The sequence below is a fragment of the Gnatocerus cornutus genome, chromosome 1 (assembly GCF_029298725.1).
Source record: "Gnatocerus cornutus isolate USDA-ARS CGAHR chromosome 1, icGnaCorn1.1, whole genome shotgun sequence".
NCBI lineage: Eukaryota > Metazoa > Arthropoda > Insecta > Coleoptera > Tenebrionidae > Gnatocerus > Gnatocerus cornutus.
Window position 1 is genome coordinate 34,267,307 of NC_142233.1, and position 12,190 is coordinate 34,279,496.

The window sequence follows — 12,190 nt, forward strand, 5'->3', positions numbered from 1 at the left end:
CTTTACCTAATTTACATTGAATTTCTTCAGACTTTCTCCGCTTCCGCTTAACTGTATTCGACGGATTTGTTTTCGCTGTTATTTACATCGTTTCCGCAATTTATGCACGGGCAAAGTTTATCAGCAACAAAATAATTTATTTCGTTTGATGAAACCTATTTTTCTACAACTGTAAACACGGGAAAAACAACACGGCGTTATCATGTTTAAAATTCAAATTTAATTAAAGTTGTATTTTAAAAGTTTATTGTTTATTCGGCCAGCAGCTGTCCATAAATTTCCCTCTTTGAAATCCCGCAAAATCATTTTGCAAAAATACACACACGAGTTATTCGAACAAAATCATCAATAAACGGTTATTTAAAGTCGAGTCTCGCTCGTAAATTAATTGTCCGCCGAACAACAAAAATCGCAATGCTGGAATAAAAATAAATTGGCTATAAATTCATCGGCGCACCGCATCTGAAACAACACTTTGTTCAATGAAATGCTAAACAAGGTCGGAGATTAAGATAATAAAGGATGTTTGTTTATTTATGTTATAACATGCAAATAATTAAAGCAAGTGGCAATTTTATCACATAAATATTGATACGATATCACTTTACGAAATTTGATTACCGTTTGCCGCATTATCCGACGAATCAATCAAAAAGTCATTAAAACACTCATTCGAAGATTAACTAATCTCATGTGAGGCTAATCATCCTGTGACCTAAATTTGTTTTACAGGTATTGGAAACGGCTCCTCCAGAGACGCATTATTTTAATAATAATAGTAGATTTTGTTATACGGCAGAAAAGTGGTACTTTTCGTCGAGCAATTATTTGCAAAGTTACTTTTCGGCCAAACAACAAACACTACTTTTTATCCAAACGTTAGATTCAGTTCCTCGACCGACAATGAGTGAACGCAAATTGAACTATAATCATAGATGGCTATGCATGTAGCTGTCAAAAATATTGGTTTCAAAGAATTTCAAATTCCATACAAAATGTAAGTCTCAAATAGTAACCGTCACAAAAAGTACTTTTTCTGCCTAGGCAGCAAAAGTGTTTCCATGTCAACGAGCGCTTTTTATTTCTTATAACAAAATTCCTACTTTACTGTCGAAAACGACTAAAAAATAGTGACTTTTTGGGGCATTTTTACTTCTTTGAATAAACATAACATTAATTGATTAGGCGTGCAAAAGATGAGGTACTTACCCGGTAATAATAGTGGACACAATTCACAACACTCGCGTCGCGACGGATAGGAAAATAAAACCAGAGTTCATTCTATAAAAACAGTAACACGTTTTATTCATATTTTATAAGCGTATTTTCACTATGACTAGCTGTACAATATATATAGCAATATTTTATACATATTCACAATTTTTTTCGAACCGGCACAGCGATACAAGTCTGTGTCCGATATTTTTTTTCCAATTTTATATATACAATTGATAGATATTTCTTTGGTCTAGTATTAGCCATAGAACGAATAATTTTAATCAGATCTTGATACTATTGATCGAGGGAGGTCATGCCGGCTCAAAATGTCCCCCGAAATAAGTCTAGTCGAACGATTTGATACGAGTTCGATCTACAAAAATAAAATCTACGAGTCAAAAATATTTTAAAATAGTTTTTCAGTTCTTTTCCGAGGATTATACCCTGAAATTTTTAAGCCGGTAAGTCCTGCCACCAGAATTTTGTACATATAATAAGTTAGTTAGGTTATTTGGTATACTGTGATAAATACGAAGAGCATCGCGCGACTCCAAGGACACGTCGAGTCCTTGGAGACGAGCGAGGCGAAATTACATGAAATGCTCTCGGCACTTTTTCAATATGGCATCAATTTGCGGCCCCACAATTGGCATTTTTCGAACGTTTTTGTTCATAGAAATCAACGGAATGCTACTCAACTTAAATACAAATGTACAATTCGGTAACAAATTATCTACACTCCTTTGAACTAATTACAAAAAAAATCAGTCGATTCATAAAAAAAGCTCATGGGCTATTACCCTAAATCACTAAACAATCTTCCATGACGTGCTTCCATCCGACGGAAGTTTTTGAATAATTTATTTCAATTCTGATGATTCAACAACAAACAACGTTAAGGTCATCGAAAATTGCTACGAAAGGTCGAATCCAAGCGTTTGCGACATCGGCCCAAAATCTGCAGTCATTATACAAAATGATTAGAAAAAGTATTGTCTATGATCTAACACCGATTAAACCCGTAAATATTCTGCCGTGGAGAATTTCTTGGTGTATGTTACAAACACTAAGCCTAAAATCTAGTGAAAGACAGGAGGTTACGCTAGACTTGTCTAATTTTACATGTAACAGCTGTATGCACAGGAAATAATATTTAACTTCCTATCTAAATAATCAACGCAAATATTTCATGTGATAACAGCGATATTAATAAATAAATCCGCTCGACGGTTTCCAGTTATCTGCTCGCTTTTGCAAAGATTCGAGGTCCACTGAATTCGAAAAATCGTACAAAATTTGGAAGGTTTGAATTTTGACCCCAAACATGACTCTTGTGGAACTTTCTAAAATTTGTCACTGGTTCGGAAGAGTGCCGTCATGTTTGAGGAGCGAAACTGGTGGCAGCTTTTAGGTTGATTGTAAAAAGGGGTCGTCGGTGCCCACACGGAGCTTGTCGCAGACGCTTGGTCATCCTTGGCAACAGTAACGCAATTGGCGGCGAGACAGGATAATCCAAAAGAGAACTCGAAATCCAAATAGACGGCGGTTAGGTCGCAGTTGCACAAACACAGCTGATGTGGAGGAATCACTACCACGCCCGGAGCACGACGCTTGCGCTCTTTCATCTCCGTTACAGAATTACACACTATTATCACAAGAAGGGTTACGGACACCACAGATGCTACGAAAGGATCCGTAGAAAAGTCGTCGAAATCGGCATAATCATATCACAGCGATCACACGTTGTAGCACACCTGCTGGATCTGCGGAAAAGTGGAGGCCAGCGGTATAGCAGAAGTCACATAGGGATGCAGTCTGTGGGCCCTCAAGTACTGCCGGTACTTCCCGGAGAGGATGTGCTTGTCCTCGGGCCGATCCGGGCTGCGGTCCGGGTCCGTCCAGTGTCCGGAGTCGCTCCCGGAACTGCTATAGGTGCCGCAAGCTGACACCAACTGGTCGCGCTTGCAGTACGCCTGGGAGATGGGCACTAGGTTGGGCATCTGTTCCCATAACTGCTGCCGGTCGGGGTACTGCACCGGGTAAGGGGCGGCTTGCTGGGGCTGCGGCTGCTGATGACCTCGCGCGCGGCGTTTGGCCGCGGTCGCGGGCTGGGGCTGCCGCGTGGGGAGGTTATTCACGAAAGGACTCCTCTTCTGACTCTCGATCTTGCGGAAGTAACACGGGTGGATCATGAGAAGGGGCTCGTTGCGGACGCCTTGTGGAGGCTTCGCCGTGTTGGGCAGCTCGTACTCGACGCTGCAGTCGACGTGCAGCGGTCTGGAATAGTCCTTCTGCACAGGCACTTGCACCGTCCTCTGAGGAGGAGATAACTCATACGCTGGATAACACGTCGCCATCGCGAACTTTACTGACCGCGCTTCGGTCCTCGACTGAGCTTCGGCGTGGAGCTCCGTACTTGCCGAGGAGAACCCGTGCTGGTGGGGGTAGGAAATCGATGCTCCCGACATTCTGACTGTCTACGAGTACGTCTGTGTCGAGACTACGTCATGGGCTGGTCTGTCGGTCGCCAGGGCCGCCAACATGCGTGAGGCCGACCGCCTCAATCACCGACGTGTTCTAATTATTTACCGAGCGCACTTTACGACACACAACCGGAGATAGTGATTAACTTTGTTACGTCACTTGCGTAATTGCCGGACTTACTTTTCCGACTTGTCTTCATTCATACCATTAATTCGCCAATATTTATGCCCACTCAATTTAAATTCTCCATCAAAGCCTGAATTATTGCACCTTATGTTCGAAATCCCACAAAGAATTTCCCAATCTATGTTTACAACCCACTTATCCAACATTCAAACTAATTTCGGCTCGCGTATATCAAATGCAGAAATTTCTAGACACAACACATTCTAATCCAAGCTTCATCATTAATTCATGAGTATTTATACACAAAAACGAATCTTCCACATTCTTTAGAAATTTTCTTGTTTTCGATCCCAAGCCAATAAATTTCGCACGAATTACAACCATATCGTGTTTGCTTTTTAATGAAACTTAAAAAACTTTGCAACAAACAGGCAAATTAGTCGCGTATGCACTTTGATAAAACAGAACAAATATGGAAAATTCAGAAGTTTTGTCCTAATTAAAATAACTCCATCCAAGAAGCTCGTTCCACTTCATCTTTTTAGTTTCTTAATTAATTTAATTAAGTCAGATAAATTTTACAACGGCATAATTAGAAGCGAGTTTTTCTGCACGTGCAAACATGCAAATCGGTTTTCGGTAAAGTGGCTTGGTCAAACTGGCAAATTCACGTAACTGACTCATAGCCCATTGGTATTTATTAACAGGTCATAAAATTGTCATAAACCAAAGTTCAAAGAACCTGTACCTGAAGATACGGCACGTGCAAACAAGTTACTGCGACGAAAATAATCGAAAAAACAGTTTTTTCCAATTTCCACGTCAAATTAACGCTAATGTTAAAACTCGTTAAAAGAAAACAAAAGAATTGCGCCAATAGGTAATTTCCACTTGCTCGAATTAACGCAAGGAAATTACTGGAGCTGTTCTTATAAAAACATTGTTAAATTCTGATTGCGACCGACATAAGTGGACTCTTATTTTAATAATCAACAGTAATTAGCGATAAATATTTAGATTCCTAGTTCCAAAAACCAAAGTGGAGTTGCGTGTCGGAATTATAAATTGGCAACAATTAACCGCGAAATGATCTTCATTAAAATTTAACAGTAATATGGCATTAATTAATTAAAGAGAAAATTGGGGATCACGCCGAGGGCCTCTACCCCTTCGCTAATGAGCGCCTTGGCCAGATTTTTTTCTGGAACTCAATTATTAATTATGACAAAATTGTATCAAAATTACGCGCTTAATAACATAATTAGTTTGTTGGGCACGAGAAGCAATGTTTACCCGATCTAATTTTACCGGCTTATCTCCCTATTTGCTCTTTCTTACTAAAAGTGCAAATTAAATAAAAATACCTTATCGTTGGTCAAACAAAGGCGTGGACTGGTAATTAAAATGCCGATCAGTCAAAAAAATTCGTTTTAATTAAGTTCGAATTTATTGATTTGGGAAGTTATTAACAATCTTCTAATCAGACTGTATATTACAAGTTCGCGTCCTAGGTAAACAACGTAATTAAAAACAGATTAATTAAAACGATAGTCATAGCGGAGTCTTGCTAATTCAAATACTTGTTGAGCAGCTGCCAGAATATGATCACGCAGGTGGCTATCTATAGATAACGTTTTACCATTCAGTAGCCGTGGTAGAATTAGTGGAATTTTCGAATTTGCAGAAAGCGGCACAGTTGGGCGAAAACATTTCATGGAATTCTGCGGAACAACAATCGTTGTTTAGTCAATAATGGAACAAAACACATTTTATTACACAACCGGCGGTAAACACTAATATTGGAGAATTCTTACGTCATTTATGACTTATTTATAGCGCAAAATATGTAAATTGTAGAATAATGGTCTTTTCATCCGTGCATGACCTCCCCTTGTTTGCCTGGTTAATAAAATAAGGCTTCATCCTGTTCGTGTACTCGAAATTGTAGGTGTTCACCGGAAAGCTCCCGATTGATGTATAATGTCGCAATCTGGAAACGCTCGAAGAATAAATACGTAAATAAGTGGAAAGACACGTGGATCGAAGTAGAGCCCATCTGTTAGTTCCAGCCGGAAACAAGAGCTTATTAAAATCCATAAATTATTACAGACTTTTCGGGTTTACAGTTTCGCAATGGTAGCTTCTGCACGCTACTCAGCTGATTACAATATTTATAAACAATGAAGTTTAATGATGGAGTGTTTTTTCAGTTAGTTTGTTTTTTCGGCAGTGGAAACAATTACAGTTGTTATGTAACACAAGAACATTGGAATGTTATTAATCCCAAATCGGTAAATCACGTTTTTGCGGTTTCGGACCTTGAAACAAAAACCAGCGTTCAATCTGCGGTATCTCCTTGTAGTCCAGACAAAATAGATACAAAAATTTCAAAAGCCCGGTTTTATTCTCATAAGGCTGATTTTTTGTGAGGACGTTCATTTTATTGTCAAAAGCAGGTGTCCTGCTAAAAAAGTTACGCTGTAGTAAATGTCAAAGAAAGGAAATATTTTGCAAACATCTTGTCACTGGTGATTCTACTTATTATAAAAATTGTACCTTATCAAATTTGCCACAAAAAAGATCTCGTAAGATTTTTCGTAGGAGTTACCATTTTTGAGATATGAAAGATTTTTTCAAAATTAAAAAAAATTTATTCTTTTGTGCACCACAGTCGAAACAGAACTTAGTGCATTGAAGAAGCATTGAGTGAACTTAAAACCCACGAAATTTTCCAGCAACTTACGAAATTAATCTTCTGCAAATTCTTTTTCATGGTACTTATTTTCTTCAAGAACTTCGTTTTGAGAGTTCTCAAAAGAATAGGATGGATTTTATGTATATCTTTGTTAAAATAGTACAATTTAGACTCATTTACCTAAGAGTCAGGTAAGACGAAACGGCGGCAATTACCACATATTTGTTGAAAAATAAAACTTAACTTTTTCACTCAAAATTAAAACTATAACTGTTACCATCATTAAAACAATTACTTTTACTAGTTTATTTGAAATAAATGAAGACACAGTTTTAATTGCCTTCTAAACTTCATTTTAGTTTTCAGCAACAATCAGCAATAATAAAGTTGGTCATTACCAATATTTAAAATTGGTAATGCACAACATTTTTAACCATTTTGTCACTGTAAAATTCTTTAGAGTTCTTAAAAGCAAAAATGGTATTTGACCATTGACGAGTAAACTAGCAAAGTTACGGAATTTTATAGAAACTGGAGGAAATTTGGTTCGGTCCCAAAATAAATTTCTAAAATAGTTTTTTTTTGATCTAAAATTTTGAAATTTGGTGGAATTGATAAGCGTACCGTAAATTATTACGTTGACAAATGTCATGGATTTAATGTTCAAATTGTCAAAGTTACGTAATTTTAGAGAAAGTGGCATTTTTCATTCTTCTGAAGAACAAAAATTTCTAAAATTGTTCGTTCTTACTCTAATATTTTCTCATTTAGGACAGTTAATAAACGCGTCGAAAGCAATAACTGCTCTAATTTTGATTGTCTGGGCGTTCAAATTACCACGAAATTTTATAATAAATGGAAAGAAATTTTATTCTCTCAATAAACATTGCTAAAAATGCTCCTTCTTGTTCTAAAATTTTAATTTAGTAAAGTTAATAAGTGTGTTGTAAGTTGTAGTGTCGACAAATTTTATTGTTTTAGAGTTTAAATTGGCAAAATTACGTAATTTTTTAGAAAATGATTTTTTTTTATCTTCCTAAAAGAGTAAAAATTTCTAAATTTGCTCTTTCTTGTTCTAATATTTAAAAATGGTAATGCACAACATTTTTAACCATTTTGTCACTGTAAAATCCTTAATTTCTTGTAAATTTAAAAAAAAATCACCATTTCTTGAAAACGATTAGTCCTACGAAAAATATTATCAAATTTATTTTGCCTGAACTATTAGGAGCAATTCCAATTCAAGACAAAAACTCTTTGATTTTCCGTTCATTTCTAAACAGGAATTTCGTTTTTCCCCGCATTGTTTCGAGTCCGTCCCTGTCCCGTTATCTTGTTGGAGTGCATTTTAGCCCGCTCCAACCAGCAAGTAAATGAACGTGCAGTGAATAGAGACTGATGGTAACAACTTATGTGAGATTCGTGCTACAGATAAAAGGTTAATGGCATGCACTCTCCACATGCAGCATGTGTGACAAAAATCGCACCAGGGGACCCATGCGGGCCTCGGGGAGCCCGATAGAGACGCCTGGTAATTTAACCGAAACGTCGAAATGCCTGATCATTAAAACCTCATGTGAAATAAGTGATTTCAGGCAACACTTGTGATGAATTTCGTTGAGGAAATTATATGGAAGTTGCATGTAGGTAATGGGTTTTAAATGTTTCTACTTTTGATGGATAATATCCGGCCAGGCAACTCGTAAATTATTTCGGTAATTACTTCGAAAAGTTCCTAGCTATGATCTTATTCGACACTTTTCGTGATGTCCACATATGGCGGATACTAATTTTGCTTAATTCTCTCATGATGAATGGGTGACCATTAGCCTGTATCTGATTTTATCGGCCAATTTATGGCGGTCCGAGTTTTTTTTTTCTGTGCCTATTTAAAATCCGAATTGCATGTAGTAAATTGCAGCGACAACGCAATAAATGTTTTGTCCCTAAATTTAAAAAAACGCAGAAAATGCAAACGAACCATGTGGTATCTGTACGTGTATTGCATTGCATGGGTTTTTAGGGTCGAGAACGTTGCCTTTGAGTGATAAACACGAAAACAAAGCCGCGGAACGTTTCAAATAACAGTTATTTAGACTGAGGAAAATAACGAGTTGTTTGTTATATTATACAGTACTCGCACGCGATTTTGTTAATGACTTTTGGATAACAACTGGTTCTTTTCCATACCACTTAGAAACGTATTCGTCGGATACACATTTACCTCCGGCCATCATTATCTTCCTAGCAACTAGTGCTACTTTTTTCGCTCAGAGAGAGAGTAAACAGAGCGCACCCTGCTGTCTGCACCCCCGGGGCTAATCACGACATGCCACTTTACTTTTCACAAATGTAGGTTAGGGTGGTGCGACAAAGGGTCCGAGGGAAAATCTCCCGTATTGTTTTGGAATTCTGATATTTGATCGCAAGGGCGATGAGGGATTAAGCGGAACATTCACTATTGAAATTGTTATCAAAGGTATAAATCTTCCTCGAAGAACGTTTTAGACATTTCCAACAAAAAATCAATGCAGCCCTAACGGATTCTTCGAACGTAAATGGACCCTGCACCGATTGTTGTTACTTTTATATTCTCTTTCACTGTGACAAGTCTTCTGGAAAACGGACTGGAGGACATAAATTACCAAGGTTTGGCAAAAAGTAAACCAGTTCCAGCATATCTAATTTTAACGGAGGTTATAAATAAATGCGGCTAATTAAAAAACGACGGTTATTACCAAATCGGCGACTAACTGTTCCTCTTGCAGCCCCAGAAAAGTTTCGTTGTATTTATCAAACTACTGCACAGGCAAATCTAGCTGGACAAAAATCAAAAATCAAGTTTGTTTATTTAAATTTCTGAATAACTTATATTGTTCTAAAATCTTCAAACCGTCGATTACTGTGCGTATATAGTTTTGTTTTTTATCAGAATTGCATCTATAACCAGCAAAACCACTTCACTCCCTTGCATTGCAATTTCAGCCTAATTATCGGGACTCTACATGCAAGCCAATTTTTTCAAACTGTTTTTGAATTTTGCAAATTTGTTACATTGTATTTTCAACTGAGTACATACTTACCCAAAAACACATTTTTTCCCGGAATATGCTTTAGAAAAAATTAATATTGCTTTCAGAAGTTTCCTTTCTAAGTTTGAAGTAAACATAGAGTTCAACTAGAGTTTTAAATTAAAAAATAATAAATTTAAATAAAAAAATTTGTTTCCATATAGTTCAGTCTGGAACTAGTTCTGGTTTATTAAAGAACCATTAAAGATTACGCATTCGAAAAATCTCAACCATATATAACCATTTACTGGCGGTTGCAATTAAGCTCATATCATCGTCAATTTTTTTTCAAAATTTCCAATGAAAATCAACGTAAATGATGAAAATATGTACAGTTATGAAGGTATTGAACCACATAAAAATAAAATAATCATTAACAACAAAAGTAGACAAATTAATTATGAAATCGATCCAATTTAAAATTAAAAAAAACAGGTAAATGTGAATTTTAGATTAAAATTTGATCTAAAAATCTAAAATATTATTCTAAGCAATTTTTCTTAATAATTTCTATCGATATTTTCAACGTAAAGCAAAATAATGGAAAACGGTCCCATTAAAAAAATTGCAGTAGGCTGTACTTATAATTTACAATTTTGCAAGTGTTATTCATACAGAGTGATTCTTATTAATATTAATCACAGCCGGCTTTGCAAATTTTGACGTAGGGCGTAGTGCAATTCGCTACTAGTTAAACGTATTACACATAAGCGTAGAATTGACGGCGGTTAGGGTGCATGTATTAATTCATTATTTTTCGGCAATTTTGAACATTGAACTACTGCTACTTGTTTTGCACCATTATGCGAACTGAAATAATGCAAATCTAGTGTAGTCAAAGCACATTTTAAACATTTAAAATAAATTTGTTTTGCCGCGAAATGTTACCACATGACACGCCATTGGGCTCCAACTTCGCTGTCACTGATCTGTCATCAACTCACCCTTTGATTACTATAAATAAGAATCACTTTGTAGATTCGCCTTAAAAAGTTTTATGAATGTCGTAAATTTCAAAACTTATTTCCGAAAATTGTCAAAATTTTGTTGAGTAATGATTTTTGTTACATTTGCGTTCGGGACCACTGTGCATCGTAGCTGCATCGTTATTATAAAAATCGATAGAGTTTCCGGTACAAAAGGGGCGTTCTTATGATCGATGTTTATTAATTTTGGCCAAGTACAGGATGTAAATATTTACAGGCAAAGCCGCTGAATAAAATCCAAAATCGTATTCTAATGAACACAGAACCGTTGATAAGATAACGTCGGTGTTTACGACTCCAGTAAAATAGTCGTTGATGAGAGTTGAGGACAGACTTGGCTCTTGAATGTTTCCAGCGGTTCTTAATCGATGAGGCGCCTCTGACGTAACAAACTCTCGTTAGGTAGGCACTAATCGAACCAGATGATTGGAAGTGAAAAGCTTTGCGACTTTCTTTGCGAATATTCGGACGTTATAATCAGGGATAATAACGACCAGAAACCATACACCCAGTAGATGCGCCGATAAAAATCTACATTGTTAGTCCTGGCTATTAGATTACATCTAGCCCAAGCCCCTATTGTCTTATTAAAAGAACACCAAGCAGAAATTAGACTCTTGTTTCTTGAATCAGAATCGCTTTACCATCACCCGAAGCGGTCGCTGGTCGCTATCTTCTTATTTCATTCTCGACCAAGCTTCGCTATCAAACCACCCATTTGGTTACATGTGAATTGGTATCTTTCGACGAGGAATATGTTGCGTTTGCAGCTCCCCATAAAGGCAGAGAGTGGGTTGGAGTGGAGAGAAGATAAGCGACATTTAGAAACTCCGCCGGATGTCGATAAGGGTTTCTATAGGAAGGAAAAGACCTGAGTGAGACTGCTGGTGCGTGAGAACGGTCCTCTCCTCCGTCTAGTTGATTACCATTCCGAATTGGAAGTTAAAAACAGTAATTACTAAGCCAGGCTATGATGTCAGCTATACGTGTTCTGCATGCTGCCTTATGGCGACAACGGGCCTCCGGGGCTCACAGAACACATTTTTATTCAATTTGAATATCATTAGACTATTTTTAACACTCCTCCATATGGACTTTTGAGCTTTCCGACGCCGCGCTCGACGTGCGGGAATTAACAGAAATAGATGGACAGAAACAGGAAATCAATAGATGCGGACCGAATAAATTTCACATTATCTTATCGCTGGGACAAGTTTTGCCAAAAATTCTACGATTTATTTTCATCGGGTTTAACTGTTAGGTAATTAAAGGTATTTGAACTTTACTTTCGTGAAGAGTAAATACAAGAAAAATGCCACAAACACTGTCGATAACACTATTAACTTAAGAAATTGACCGATAAGTTGCCGTCTTGATATCGGGAGCAATGAAGGATTATCCAAACAAATTGTTTTTGGAGAATTCCACCCCTCGTGCAAAGTTTTTTCGTCTGACATCTCGCTAAGCTAATAGCGTCATTGAAAAAGAGCTTTACCACTCCGTTTGGCACCCTTTGATAGAGACCCAGTGAGTTAAAAGAGAACAGAAGAGGCAGCATCTGCGTGGAAACGAGAGGACCATAGAACCTCTCTTCATGTCAAGGTATTCTA

The 12,190-nt window shown here is 37.1% G+C and overlaps 1 protein-coding gene across 1 annotated transcript; it reads right to left on the minus strand.

Moving 5' to 3' along the window:
* Window positions 1-1,275: 1,275 nt before the first annotated feature.
* Window positions 1,276-3,748, minus strand: corto (centrosomal and chromosomal factor corto). Its single transcript, XM_088047880.1, has one exon. It carries the CDS (start codon window positions 3,684-3,686, stop codon window positions 2,955-2,957), a length of 732 nt encoding a protein of 243 aa, XP_087904006.1. The 5' UTR covers window positions 3,687-3,748; the 3' UTR covers window positions 1,276-2,954.
* Window positions 3,749-12,190: the final 8,442 nt, after the last annotated feature.

Excerpts from the sequence above, each read along its gene's own strand:
- corto (XM_088047880.1), bottom strand. The coding sequence starts at position 3,686 with ATGTCGGGAGCATCGATTTCCTACCCCCACCAGCACGGGTTCTCCTCG.